The sequence below is a fragment of the Cephus cinctus genome, unplaced genomic scaffold, assembly GCF_000341935.2.
Source record: "Cephus cinctus unplaced genomic scaffold, Ccin1 Ccin1_scaffold0935, whole genome shotgun sequence".
Taxonomy (NCBI): Eukaryota; Metazoa; Arthropoda; class Insecta; order Hymenoptera; family Cephidae; genus Cephus; species Cephus cinctus.
Window position 1 is genome coordinate 310,769 of NW_014333502.1, and position 15,621 is coordinate 326,389.

Here is a 15,621-nt window from a genome sequence, read left to right on the forward strand (position 1 = left end):
ACGTTCCATTTGTACGACTAAATTCTTATAATAATTCCAAATCACAATGTTCAAACTGACAGACGTTTTCAAGCAGGCGATGGATCTTTTAGTCAATAGTTCCTCCGCATTAGCGCTGTCGTCAATGAGTCCAGTTTGGAGCAGCTCGATGCTCGAATACTAGTGCGCGTAGCGAATCCATACAATGCGGAGGTGTTTACTCGTCGGTTAGCCATGTTAAAGTATAGCGCGTTGTCGCAAGTGAAGTGCCTAAAAAAATGACGTTAGCGAGTTCATTTACAGTGCGTAGTGCACGATGGTGAATAGTGACGTGATAATCAATTGATAAGTGTTAAGCCAGTGATCTGGTTAAGTCTTAAGTGCATCTAATTCCAAAACAGGAATCCGCCTTGTGACACCCGCTTGGTCCAATGGAGCCGCGCGTTCTTCTACTTCCATTCGCTTTGTTGACATTGGTCCAGAGGCCCGGTAAGTCCCGACAGGACAAAAATCCTTTACCCTGATTATTTAATCACCCTGCTATTATCGTTCAGTCACACACTCTTGAGTTTCCTGTTATTTATAGTTAAGATCGGTCCTTTAAGTCACAGGTGCTATATGCTCACGGGGATAATTTCTGACCACGACGGAAGGGTACTAGCGTCTCTTTTATCTTTTTGCTCTTATAGTTCTCTTATTCTTTTTTTCGTCTTTATCTCTTTTCATCTCTCATCCCTACAGGCTCATAGATTCCAGTTACTGGTGTATGTTCTAAATCTACTAAGGCATATTGTCCATACACTTCTGAATAAGCCCTTGGAAATATTGTTGCTGCCTAAGCAGTTTCTTTTATTCTTTTTAATTTTTCATTACTCTGGATTAATTACTTGCACTAAGTACAAGCTCAGAGATTTAATGAGTTGCCAGTTTATCGATCCAGAGATTCTTTGTTACTGCTTACCATTGCCTTTCTATACCTGCAGCTATACCCCTGCTCTTGGTTAATTTGTAATAATTGAATTTATATTTCACGCTTTGAAATCTATCATAAATCATATTTCTTTGACAGGGATAATGGTTATGATTGGATCTAGGTAGGTACTGGCTCCCATGTTCTAGATGTATAATAAACTACAGCTTTTGATTTCTATGAAAAATTTTATATAGAGGTTTCATTAGGTCTATATAAACAAGCCTATCTTATCTCTCTTGGTATCACCTTGTACCATTTGAAATCGATAGGATTAAATAGGAATTACTTCACGGGATATATATACATGTATAGATCCAATATGGATAGACTATCCATATGTATATAGATATAGATCCTGCGTAACTGTAATTAGCATCAGTTACCAGTTATACCAATAATCTGGGATCCTTGGCCTCACTTGGAAATACATGAATGACCTCTATGATCTTTGTTAATTAGCTATTGGTCAGATAAGATCTTATCAATAGCTGCTTCTCAGGGTCAGCGACCCTGCTCTTGAATGATCTTTTTTTGCAACTTGTCAGAAATACATAGCTAATTTCCATGTATAATCTTAAAGGGAAAATATAGTTAATTGTAAAAAAAGTTACTTGAAGTATCTATTCCACATTTGTCTGATCAGTCATCAGAGCACAATGAGACAATCTACAATGGAATGTTGTGCAAATATCCTACTTCCTTTCCAGAGCATACTCCTCGTCCTCGCTGATCGCCACGCAACTATCTTCGACGTTTCCTCTTGTGCAAATTGAACAATATTGAGACTCTCGACTCATCGTGATATGCAACCGTCACAAAAAAGTTTCCCCAGCACACATACAGTCAGTGTTCTTCTTATTAACACAGAGGCCAGTGCTGTTTATACGTTTACATCAGGCTGATACGAGATACCGGATACACTTGAAAGTGTAATTAAAAACAAAAAATGAAACATAAAAGGAAGAGAGAGAACATAAGAGTGAATCCATAGAAAATTACCGGTTGGTAATTCGAGGAGCCTTCCCCTCTCCGTCCTCCCGCCAGGAACTCTTCTACTGAAAAACTCTTCATATGAAAAACGCATCCATCTCCTTCAGTGTCTCCCATAGTGTCAAAAACCCAATAACATGAGCTGCAATCTCGAGTCCCACTATACTTATATCTCACAGGAACATCAACTGCCTAAAGGAAAAATAATGAGTGGTCCAACCCCAGATAGAAGAAAAAACAGGCCAATGATAGAGGGGCGTACCTCGTAGGCGATACTGGAATTGAGAGCCTCTGCACATCGGTTGGCTGTTATTGATGCAGAGAGAGAGGAGTTACCGGGTAGTCAGTGACGAGACAGAGAGCAAGAGAGGGCTGGTGAGCCTGCAGTTCCACAGAGAGGGTAGCGAATAGAATCTCTCTGAGTGGGTGACTCAGGGTGCACATACAATTGGTCTTACTTTCATATACGCCCTAAAATTTTGTCAATGACTCCTCCTTCATTCTTCTACTTCAATTTTGTACACTACAACGTTAACGTACGTTCAGCCTCTGTCATCCAGCATCCCTCTGTCTTTCAATAAACAGCAGACAGTCCAGTGCCCTCGATAAAGCAGTAATAAATTGATGGAATTCAGTGGATGGCATAGATGGGGAGAGGACTACTTTGTCCTGTCTTCAATGCAACCCTGAACAATATACTCCATTACTAAACGATATACACTGGCTTCTGTATCTATAGTTACATCCTTGCTATTGTATAGAGAAGGACGTTAACGTATGTATAGCATGCGCGAACTCATCGTTTCCATTAAAGATTCATTAAAGACAGTTACGTTATCGTGGGGCGAGCTTACCCGCGAAAAACGTATCACAGGACGACGTCGGCGTCGACACGGATCGATCTCACTTCAACGGTGCGTTTCCCTTATATGTTGCAGGCTTACTGAGCAATCTCTTTGGATAATTTCGTTTCTAGACGCTGAGAAACCTGGGAAGACCTTTTTTTATTAAGTCACTTTTCATTTCCGTAAAAAGTTCTATCTGGGGATTCACTTTGGATACGAGAAGTTTGTTGGTTTCTTAAGAAGAAAAAAAGAAGTTTCTTAATACCCTATAGAAAATATGTCTATGGATATATCAGACTAGAGCTGGACAGTATTTCGTAAGCTGTAACTTTACCGGTTTTATCGCCCACGCTGTAGTTTACGCACCTTCCCTACCCTGGTTAGTGTCTACTACCAGTCGAATTCAATGCTCGCGTATCCGACGTACGTGGATGCCACTTTATCTTGTCGTGGATTTCAGGACGACGTCGAAATTCATTAGAACAAAATGAAAATCTTTCTTCGTCGATTCGTTACAGATGAATATCAGGATACTCTTCTTCTAGAATTCTAGTTTCTAGTTTAGTCGTATGTCCTTCGGAGTTTTACTGTTTCCTACGTTCTTCTTTGTGACTCGTATCCTTAGAACGCCGTAAGAAATTTATCCCGGTACGATTAATTGTCCCTTGCCGATGGGATATTGGAGTTCCACCCTCAGTTTGTCAAGCTTACTAGACGTTTATCGGTATTTATGGGGACACCCCGTAGACTAGACTCTTGGGGCCCTACCTCCTTTTGCCTTCACGCTCTGTTCGTCACGTGTCGACCACTTTTACCACACTTTTTAGCATTCTCCCTCGACGCCGCGATCACCCAGCCCCATGTAGAGTCACGTAGATCCAGGTAAAACGTATCCCGGGATCGTCACGAGCATGGGCTCCTGGTGATTTAATGCGGAAAACATGTAACCAGTCACGAATTTTTTTTTCCATTTTCTTCTTATGTCTAGGTGAAGTTAATACGTTATTAGGTCACTGATCTTTATTTCTTTCCTGTTTCACTTGATTCGTTTCCTTTTTAGGCTTTGTCTGTTTTATCGACCCTGCGTCGGTAACGTAGGCAATCGCCACAGTTTCGAGTTTAAACTATTTCTTTTTTTTTCTTTTTCTCTACCTGGCAAGTACTGTGATCGTTGTCGCACGGCTGGGAACGTTTGTGAACACCCGATAAATGCCAAGCTAAGACTATAGATACGTATATATGTATTCACGGTAGTTGTGTTACCGTGGTATATTTACACGGTGCATACGGCGTAATAGTCTCTATGTGGTCTATTTCGGTATGCCGTGCGGTAGGTTGATGCTGGGTACCGTAAATCAAACGGTTGCACGTTTATTTTATTTTGAATCTCGCTTCAACGAGCGACGAATTCTCCATGTCTATTGTTTCTTTTCTATTTTTTTTAATACTCTTATTCACAAGCTCTGCCGGCAACACACTGTCTCTCTCTTTGTCTTTCACGCAATCTTATCCTCATTCTTATTCAACGCGCCGAACTGTCTGCTACAGGCAACGAGGCGCGAAACTTCACTCGAGGGAAAAACGCATCTTGTTCTAGGGAATAACTCTTTTTCCTCTTGTTTCTATATTTTTTCTCTATTCCCCTACTAGGATCACCCGGCTACATACAGTGTTCAGGAACAAAGAGAGCATTAATGCATTAACCTCGTATTAATTTATCCTCGCACGTTGGAAACTCCGTTCGTAGTATAAATTTGTATAATAAATCCTTTTATTGTTACATCGCGCGATGAGACTGGTTAATCATGTTTAACTATCGAGTTATGTACTTCCTTGAAGTGACGCCCTACTTGATTATACTCGTTATTTGATACGATGATCTATCTTAACGGTTCAGCCAGTGTCCAGTGGTGTTAACCGTATTGCAGAGATTGAAGAAAGTATTACCGTCCGTAGCCAAACTCAGTGAACGTTTGTTATATATCAAATGGAATATGGAATTATATGCATTCAGACATAATTCAAAAGATCCTAGCGCTTACCACAGGCCGAAAGAATGCACATAGAGAGAAGAGCAATAGAACTGAATCGTCATGGATTCCATTGGATGTGATCCTACGCCATTGTTCCTGTTTTTCTCCCTCTCCCTCCCCCCTCTCACTTCAGAGGCTTAAGGGATGGTTCACTGCCTCGGGGGATGCTATTGGATTTGTCCTTGGGGTTGGCTGGCCCTTTGTTTGCCGCCCTTTTTGTTTCCTCCTCCTTTCTACGGACCCTTTCTGGCCCCTTGCACCCACACGTGTGTTCCGAATGGGTCATGGTACGCAGCCTCGAAATTTGATAGCTTATAGCCCGTCCGCTGGGTCAGGCTAGGTCTCTGCTTGATCGTTAACCCTCCCCCTCCCCCACACACACACACCCTAACATTCTGTAGGGGATGGTTTCTGTGTATAGCAGCCATACGTGGGTGTACGATGACATACTTGATGTATGTGCAACATGTTAATGTAATGTACGTGGGTCGGTTTCTACACTTCATTTCATCTTGTGCTAATTCTATGGGGCTATATTGTTTGGCAGTGAATTGGCAAGAGTCAAGTTTATTGCACCTGCAACCATCTGCTGATGCCAGAAAGTTACTGGGGTGCCAGAGTAATTGACAATATTGCCCGACTATGAATTATACTGTTTCTTGATTGTTGTACTTACTTCAACATCTGTTGGCTCTAGACATTATTGTTGGATCGGTGGCCTTTCTGGTTTGATTTGTGAATCTTTGAAAATGGATGAATGCGGAGTGCAGTTATTTGATTTATATAATAACAATGGGTTCTCTGAGTGTGATGTCTGTAGGTTTCTTATTGTTTATTCTATTACTGTTCAGTTGATGCTGCTGGTGGTTTACACTTCACCGTTGAGCCTCAGGATGTCATTGTCGAACAGGGTGGTGCAGCACGTCTTGATTGCAATGCGAAGAGTATCTATGGACAGCCTACTATTCACTGGCGCACTGATGATGGTCAACCGATTAACTTTATTGGAGACAGTTATAGGTGTGTTTGATTGAATTGAATTTTTATTCTTTCAATCCGAATGTGGTCAACAATAAAAACTTTTATTATATCTTTGGTTTTTCTTTATTGCAGGTCGCAGCTAGCAAATGGGTCTCTTTATATTAGTAGTGTCTATCCAGGGAATCCGGAATTGATTGGCAACTATAGGTGTTTAGCTAGTGTTGATCCTTTTGGAGCTATATTGTCCCGGCCAGCCAGTATAATACTTGCCAGTTAGTATTTCTTTTTATTTGATTATCAAATTGTTGGCTGTCACAGATGCCTAATAATAGTTTTTCAATAATTTATTCTCAATAGGCTTGCCGGGATTTGAAAAGGAACCTCAAGATACTATGGTCTATCCTGGACAAATTGCTTATCTGAGCTGTGCAGTTCCATCCACTTCTAGTTCTGTTGTTATTCAATGGCTCAAAGATGAGCATCCATTGTTACTGGATGAGACTCGTATGACTGTTTTACCATCAGGTAAAGAATATATTGCAGTCCTTCTAATCTTTTATGATCTATCTCTCAAGATTCTTGGGTGTCTTATGTATTATAAAATGTCCTTGATCTAATTAGGCGCACTGGAGATTGACGAAGTTCAGCCCCAAGATGTTGGGTCCTACAGGTGCAATGCCAGTGGGTTCGGACAATTTAGACTCAGCAACAAAGCGCAACTCGCATTACTACCTAGTGATATTGGTAGGTTAAAAATAAAAATGTTATGTGAAAATGGTGAATTGCTACTACAGACATCCGAGAAATCATTAATTATTAATTGCAGACCAAGGTACTACCGCTCCAGTATTCATTGCCAAACCTTCGCAGCAGGCGGCCGTGGAAGGTTCTACTGTGACCCTGGAGTGCGCAGCTAATGGGAATCCCAGACCGACGATTCTTTGGCTCAAGGATGGAGTTGCTGTTGATCTGGCTCAACTTGACTCCAGGTAACCCAACCTGAAACGTGACTTATTGAAATGAAATTTTGACGTGATTTAAGTTTTTTGGAACTGATACGCATGATTTATATTCTATAGGTATCACAGGATCGCAGCATCAAGTCTCATGATATCTGATATCCAAGAAATGGACCATGGATCTTATCAATGCAGAGCTGAGAACGACGTAGACACTCAGGACGCGGTTGCCGAAGTGAACGTTCAGGGTAAGATATTATCTAGAATACTCAAAGTATTTTAAAATTACGTTACAAGCCTTTTAATTATTTCAGTACCACCAAGATTTCTAAGAAAACCAGAAGACAAATTAGCTAATGAGAATCAGGATTTGGAATTCGAATGTGAGATTTATGGTAAGCCAGAACCAAAAGTGACTTGGCTGAAAAATGGTGAACGTATCACCTTGAGCGCCTATTGGCAGCTGGTTAATGGGTAGGCATTATTGTTCTTGTTGAATTGTGAAGTAGCACAAAACTTGATAAACAATTAATTTTATAAGGAGCACGTAAATATTTGGTAAATCCTAGGTACAATCTGAGGATCAATGGTCTTCTCCCAATAGATGCTGGAATTTTTCAATGTATCGGAGTAAATTCAGCAGGCAGCGTCCAAGCTTCAGCACGATTGACAATAAACCAACCGAGTAAGAAAACTTATATTACTGGAGAATAATGGATTTTTAGATGATGTACTTTACAGATTTATTTTTTCTTCGCTTTTAAAAAATACTCCTAACATTGTTATTCTGTATTATGATTTAGTTATTATTTTATAATTTCTTATTCTTTTTTTATTTTCTTTTTTTTCCTTCCGTAACTATCTCAATGCATGATCAACTAACAATCCTATAGAAAAATCATTATCCCACAAAACTACCACACCAAAATCATCAACCCCACAAAAGAGATTATTGTTGCACCGTCAACTTTATAACAACACCTGGCAGCATCCTAGCACACTTCTTGGACACACACAGTCTGCATTCACACCAAATCCTCCACTGACCATAAGTCCATCCGATGATCCAGCTGATTATCTTGGATCGATCGGTAATCCCAATTTCCTTTACAATCCAAAACCCCATTTTCTAGACAACACCGAGAGTCTGGATTCGATAGAGGGTACCGCACCCTCGGCACCAAGGAACCTTAGTCTCCTCATAGTCTCTGCGCGATTCGTCACTCTTCATTGGCAGGAACCTGAAAACAGTAACGGCGACATACTTGCCTACAACGTCTACTACAAGGAGGATGGTAGTCAGCGTGAACGAGTTATCAACGTTACCCAAAAACAATTGGAGGTTATGGTACCTGGACTTCAACCCAGTGTTACTTATCATTTCCGGGTTGTCGCTCACAACAGCAGAGGTGCAGGATTATCTAGTGACATATTAAAAGTCACTACTCACGAAGCTGTAAATATTTAACACTCATACTATTCTTCCTATATATCAGTAATATCTTTCTTCATTTATATTGTATCCTTAATTCAAGGCCATCGTACCAGATCCGCCTATTAACTTGGAAGGACACGCTACCGGAAGTGACAGTATTGCCCTAACATGGGAAGAGCCTCAGGCTCTTATTGGAAGGATATCCAAGTACATTGTGTCCTACATAGAGGTACAATTATATCTACACAGTAATATTAGAGTAAGTGTATAAATAAATTAATATATTTTTTATCAAATTAAATGTAGGGTGAGAGCGAAGAGCAGTCTGTGGAAACTGCTAGCACTACGATAGAGCTGAAAAATTTGCAACCATTTACTGAATACAATATATGGGTTCAGGCTATTAATGAGAATGGACGTGGTGCATCGACTAATGAGATAACTGTAAGAACACATAGTGCACCTCCTACGCATCCTCCACATAATTTCACACTGGAAGCAGCAAGCTCTACGGTAAGACAAAATATTATAACATGGCTGTCATACTTGTTCTCGATATACATTTTCTTTTGGTTACTTTTCAGAGTATAGTTATTCGATGGGAACCACCTCTGGAAGGTCAGAACGGTGTGATAACGGGATATAAAATTCGATACCGACGCCAAGATCGGAGATTTCATCCAAATACAGTGACTACCGAAGGGAATCAGCGTCTTTATTTATTGACTGATCTTGAAAAACGTGTCGTCTATCAGGTCAGAATCTGTGCGTTCAATGTCAATGGGACAGGACCCTGGACCGAATGGATGACTATTGAGACTTATGAAAAGGACTTGGACGAATCAAAAGTACCGGATGCACCAAGTATGATAAAAAGTGAGTAAATACCTGTTAAATCTACTTAGTCAATTTTATTGTAGATAAAATTTTTATGTTGTGCCAATTATGCTTTCTAGCTAAGCCAATGTCCGATTCCATTTCCGTGTGGTGGAATCCGCCTAAGGATCAAAGTGTGAAAATTAGGGGTTATCTTCTTAGCTGGGGAAAAGGCTTTCCTTATGGGCATACTCAGACTTTAGACGGGAAGCAACGTTATTTCCTCATAGACTCTCTAGGTATGTACATTAATTTTTACTATTTTACAATACTGACAAGGTTTATCGTTTGTGAATAACTTGCTGTGTTACCTTCTTTCTCTATTGATTGCTTGTTTGTTTTTAGACCCAATGTCAGAATATGTAATATCTCTGAAAGCAAATAACGAGGCTGGCGAAGGACTTCCGGTTTACGCCAATGTAAGAACTACAGAGCGTTCGGTACCGGAATCATCCGCACCATTAATTCCACCAGTGGGTCTGAAGGCTATTGTTTTGTCCGACAAAACAGTAGTACTGTACTGGACGGATATGACGTTATCAAAAAGTCAGGTAATGACAATTACCCCAAAATGACATATAAAATATTATCCAACTAACTTCAGTTCTTAATTGCCCTCACAGTACATTACCGACAAGAGATTCTACTTGGTGCGTTACACCAGCAATCATCACAGTAGCAATCCTCGTTATAAATATTATAATACGTCCGATCTCAATTGCATGATAAATGATCTCAAGGCGTATACGCAATACGAGTTTACTGTGAAAGTAGTAAAGGGAAATCGCGAATCACCCTGGAGTATGGTCGTCGTGAATCAAACTCTGGAAGCATCGCCAGGTCCGCCTCAAAAACCAGTTATACAAAGTGTCGAAGATCGTCCAAATTCCGTTATTATACGTTGGCAGCCACCCAAGTCACCGAATGGCCTAATAACAGGTGAGTACAGAAGTTCATTCGTATTAAAAAGCTCATTATAGATACAAGAATAAATTGTCCTGCCATCTTGCGAGGTAAATCGATAATTATCGTATCATTGTTCCACAGGATACGTAATTCTATATACGACCACGCCTAAAGAATCGGATTCCAGCTGGATGGCCAAGGCTCTAGTTGGCGATCGTTGTGAATTTATTTTAAAAGGTCTACAGCCCAGCACGAATTACACTTTCAAAATACAAGCTAGGAATTCCAAAGGAGTTGGTCTTCATAGTCCCATTGAGCACTTTGTTACACCACCGAGTAAGTATAACTGATATATAAGAAATAATATAATTAATGTTGTTCTTGAGTAGCATATTGTATTAGTAAAAGAAAACAATTTTTATTTCTCTTTCTCTCTCAAATAACCGTTACACGTTTCGTTGTTCTATTTTTTATTTTCATTTTCATTTTTATGTCAGGTAATGGCATGGATTTCTATGACGAGTTGCATGCTCGAGGTAAGACACTGTTTTTAACGTTTTGTATCTGTTACTAGTCAATGCTTAATCGCACAGTAGCACCAGTACGAAAAATTGTATTAATGAGCTAAATGAAGATTATTAATAAAAAAATAATACTAACTTACAGATGGAAGATTATCTGGCTTTTTAATATATATAATAGTCGGATGTTCTATCGTTTTTATCACTGGTATAGCAGTGGTAGTCGTGGTGGTATGCTGTCGCAGAACTCCCGACACTCCAGATCGCAAAAAAGGGTAAAACCAGCGAAATCATTCTTCATTAGCATAATCCATTATAAAAAGTTTGTGAAAAGTACCCAGACCGTTTATCGTCCCATGATTCATGTTCAGGCACACGAAGGAGTCTAATCAAAAAATAAACATAAAACCACCAGACCTTTGGATCCATCATGATCAGATGGAACTGAAGGCCCTGGAGAAGTCCTCGATAAATGGCGAGGCTTCGACCAGCGGTATCGTGAGTAACACCTTACCCAGGTCTGGCAATCAGGAATACAGTCAAGAAAATATACACGTGAATTCCAGTTCCCTGGACAAGCGCACCTACGTGCCTAGTTATATGGGTAAGCGATAAACGAATATGCTAGAGGTGTTAAGTTATTTACTATGAGTTGCATTTTAATGTATTTTTCTATTACCATCTTTTGGTTGTCTGTCGCTTTGATTTTGATTTTTCACCTTTTATTGCGCCTTCTTTAAACATCAGGCAACGGTGACGAGAAGTGCTCGACCCTAAGCAGACAGCACAGTCGTGGAAGCCATAAACCTAAACTCATTACACTTCCAGTTGACAGTGCTCCGTTACATCAACGTAAGTCACGAACACATTGCTAATTGGTTGCTTGTTGCTAATTAATTTTATAGATATAATGTTGATAGTATACTACAGAGTATTGAGATAGGTCAGGACGAGCTGTATCTGTTATAGCTATAGCCACGGCTACGCCTATCGTGAACAGTAGCATATCCCAGCCTGCTATACTCGGCTCCTGTGGGGATGTTCCTGCGGTAAGGACGTCGCAGTATCCACGTCTGGCTACGCAGTACAGTCTTAACCGTGCGCATGTCACCCTGGAGCCTACGCCGGAATCTAGCCCGGATTCCTGCAACGTACCCAGCACGTACGAGCCTCTGCAGAATCAGGTACAATAATGATATATAATGCGATATTATGTATTATAATTACTCGCTCGTATTTATTCAATGTTAATAATTCACCCTTGCTCCTGTAGATGGCTTACGGCGCTGGCGGACAACCCTACACGCAGGGTGGTCAGTACGCTCCTGGACATTACGGTGGCGGAAGTCAAGTTACTTCCAGTACACCCGTTCTAGAACCTAGTGGTACCGGTAAAAGACTGCAGGGCCATCCTCTGAAGAGTTTCAGTGTTCCTGCACCTCCTCCGCAGTCAGCACCCTCGACACCCGCGCAGCAAAAGCACGGTGGTACGTCGCGCTTGAAAATCCAATAAACAATTGTAGGTAAAATAAATAATTTGTACTATATTTATTTCTTCAGTGTCCCAGGTCACGGTAAGACCCACGGTTTCCGGTAGTCCGTACAAAAAAGTACCGAGTTCCGGTTCTCAGTTGGCAAAGAACCGTCTGGCATCCGTTTCAAATCCGTCTCACACGCCCGACGAGGTGGAACGATTGAAGGTAATAAACCTTTTATTACACAATAAACATGAATTATTCATCTAAATGAATTATCACTCCACTGATATATTCCGCTTTTTGAATCCTCACTTTTAGCCGTCATACAGCACCGAGGAGTTGAACCAAGAGATGGCGAATCTAGAGGGACTAATGAAGGACCTGAATGCCATAACAGCGTCGGAATTCGAATGCTAGATTGTGTTCCTAAGATAGAAAGCACGTGCCATCCCGATTGAGAGCATGGGAGAGCGAGATACGAGGCAAGAAATTACTCTCAATAAGACAGTGCGATTATTATTAAAAACGCCCTCAAAGTTTCTTAATACAAAGGAAGGTACTAATTACACAGTGCACGCGAAACGTAACTCAAGGAGTTAAATACTTGCCAATCGTTAGTAGTTAGTAGTCTATACGCGTGGCGGCTATATTAAGAAAGCTTTTTAAGTTAGAATTAATGTCGTGCGACAAAACGGCCTGAAAAACGTGTCCCTTTCTCCCTTATATATATATATATATATATATAATAAGATTATTATTAACTATTATATCTATGCAGCGTATCCTGGAATAGCTGTCGAACAATCGCAAAGCTGCTTTCAGGTGCAAAACATTCGGGACACATTTTTAGCTAGGCTTTTTTAAAAAATCGTGTTTTTAACGAAAAAATAACGACGTCCTTTTTTACACGGTGACGCGAGGTGCCCGTCCTTTTGGTCGTCTCGCCATTTTTAAAAATTCCAGATCCCCCAACCCCACCCCCTGTACATAACATACGCGATACGTATTTGATATAATGTTAGGGATATTTTGAATTGTTGAACTAGGGAAGCGAACGACTGCCATATTTTACGCTTAGGATTGAAAGAAAAAGAGAAAGGATTCGCACAACCAGTAACCACAGGCTCTCAGGATATTCTTGACTGAAGGTAGAGAATTATACTGTTTTTCTCTTTTTTTTTCCTCTTTCTTATTTCTTTTTCGTTCTCCCGAGAGCATTTCGGGACTGGACGAAAGTGTTTGAGGATCCACTGGTGAACGGCGGTTACCCTATGACACATCATTGCGGCAGCTTCTTTATTCAAAATTCCTATGAAGATTTGAAGGAAAGGAGATAAAGAAAAAAAATCGTACTTCTCTCTCTCTCTCTTTTTCTCTCCGTTTAAGGTTGTTGCATTAGTATTACGATCTCACTGGAATGAACTTACATGTATATATATTATATATGTATATTACATATATTTTTTTCTCTTGTAAAACTATCGAGTTATCGCGGGGAATTCCCCTTTTCGATTCTTGGGAAGAATAGTTTATTTATGTGCAAAGTGCGCATGCGCCTTGGAAGAAGGAAGAAAAATCATCCGAATAACAATACAAAAAGTATAATGAAGACAGAAAGAGAAATCTGTACAACAGGACTTCGACTCTCTGAGTATTACTCTGACCGTTTATTTTGGGATTGAGGTATTTGCATAGCGACGTCTTACGTCGTTAATGCGGGTCAATCTATCCCCTTACCGAACTGCCAATATTCATCGATACATATCCGTCGATTTATATATAAATATACCAAGATAGACATCTAGCCGCAGGGTATGAATGCACAGAAACACTAATTTTCACAGACAGCGAGGAGGCAATTTTATATATTTGATGTTTACGCACTTTCCTTCTTTTCTCGACGCCTCGTCATTTAGTCAAAATGTTCAACGTGGATCAAGCAAGTAAAAAAGAAGATCTGAAATTCGAACCGTTGACTTTGTTTTTTTGAAGTCTAAAAGAAAATCATAAAAATGGGAATCAGGATGCTCGATATTACACGATGACACGAGACAAGATAGAAACTAGGGAAAAGACAGCTTGTACAATAGGTATGCGTTATAACATACAAGATAAATATTATTAGAATTAATAATAAATATAAGATACGTAACGACGGCATCGAGAAAGCGATTCGATATGCACGCGCGGCCTACGCCTCGAGGCCTAATATGGAATATTTTACCACAAAAGTATAATTAGCCTAGTTTATACATAAACATATTATATATATAAATATTTATCTATATACAATCGCTATTATTATTTATTGATCGTAAAACGTCGTCGTCCTTACGATTCGCTCTCGTCATTCTGGTTCTTTAAATTTATTTTTAACAAAAGCAAAAACACAAATGCAAAATGTATAAGAACCGATTGATAAAATTTCACTTGATCGTCATCGTTATTATTAATTTGGAATTAAATTTTGTTCACGTTGTTACATTTATCTTTTCTCGCGGTCGCTTTCTCTCTTATTCTGTTAATTAGTTTCGCGCGATCGACCTTTGGCGAGTTTCACGTAGTATTTGTAATTATTATGTTATATATATATTGTAAGCAAGACACCGCCGTTCTATTTACACTGGGCTATTTATATATGGTTGCCACTATTGGAATACGTTTACTATATTTATATACGGTATTGTGTAAGAGACCAGGTCCATTTATACCATTCAGCCCCCCTCCTTCCTCCTCATCATAGTCAAAATTTACGGACAGACTTTAAAAAAACAGGAAAACTCCCTTTTTCTCTCTCTCTCTGTGTAAAAAAACAAATTTGACTATTATCAATCCCTTTCATCGCTCCACGATAAAACATTCATAACAAGTGTGTGATAATATTTGTAAAACTTGATATATATTATAAATATTATATATATATACATATATATCTATCTAATAAACGATCTTATGTTCTTTGTATAATGAAAGGAGGAAGCACGTCAGCTTATTCTATGTCCTATGGGGATGCTGTGGTAAATTTGAATTTCCAAGGAAACTAGACAAGGGAAAATTATAATGGCAAACTATACGCTTAAAAGGACATGGCTGATTTTTACATTATGTAATGGTAATTTAAATGCATTGTTTTTTGTTCCAACTTTCTTTATTGTTACAGATCTCGTCTCCGTTGCTTTCGGAGGACGATTTTATACTGACCCACGTTTAATGCACATGGGTACGTCGGACTTATCAATTTTTTCCTACACGTCTCCGTTCATCCTTCTATTTTTCCAATGGATCGCACATTTATATAATTGAATGGTTTGGACGTTGGAGACAAAAATAACATAAATTAATATCGCCGTTTGCATCCTTTGAAAATTCACGCAAGTAGGAACTAAGAATGCGATGCGTAAAATGTTTTAATTATATTTCTTTAAATATTTTCTTTTTCTCATAGAAGCACTTGGGGGGATGCATTTTTTTATACTGTATAATTTGTCAGAGGTGCATCGTCGTGTGTGTATATATATATATATATATATATATATATATATATATATATATAGTGTGTAAATTAATTTATAATCTACGGGCGACCAATGCCCCTAGGAGCAATACGAATGTATAATCTAAAAACAGTCTCTATGAAGTTAGCCG

At 39.4% G+C, this 15,621-nt stretch overlaps 1 protein-coding gene across 6 annotated transcripts; it reads left to right on the forward strand.

Moving 5' to 3' along the window:
- Positions 1 to 151: 151 nt before the first annotated feature.
- Positions 152 to 14,948, forward strand: LOC107271292 (neogenin). 6 transcript variants are annotated; one of them, XR_001538581.2, is made up of 26 exons: positions 152 to 468; positions 5,672 to 5,840; positions 5,934 to 6,073; positions 6,159 to 6,326; positions 6,423 to 6,545; positions 6,628 to 6,790; positions 6,881 to 7,008; positions 7,075 to 7,234; positions 7,330 to 7,445; positions 7,654 to 8,216; positions 8,296 to 8,424; positions 8,502 to 8,708; positions 8,780 to 9,071; positions 9,152 to 9,310; positions 9,417 to 9,622; positions 9,695 to 10,010; positions 10,119 to 10,313; positions 10,475 to 10,513; positions 10,644 to 10,773; positions 10,870 to 11,102; positions 11,246 to 11,350; positions 11,468 to 11,682; positions 11,772 to 11,985; positions 12,059 to 12,198; positions 12,295 to 12,458; positions 13,023 to 14,948. XR_001538581.2 is itself a non-coding variant. In XM_015747098.2 (25 exons), exons 1-25 carry the CDS (start codon positions 411 to 413, stop codon positions 12,391 to 12,393), a joined length of 4,467 nt encoding a protein of 1,488 aa, XP_015602584.1. In that variant the 5' UTR covers positions 152 to 410; the 3' UTR covers positions 12,394 to 14,948. The 6 variants fall into 6 exon arrangements, 5 of the variants coding, with proteins under 5 accessions (XP_015602584.1, XP_015602586.1, XP_024944292.1 ...); XM_015747098.2 differs by having other exon boundaries at positions 12,295 to 14,948; XM_015747100.2 differs by having other exon boundaries at positions 7,894 to 8,216; positions 12,295 to 14,948.
- The last annotated feature ends 673 nt before the right edge of the window (positions 14,949 to 15,621 follow it).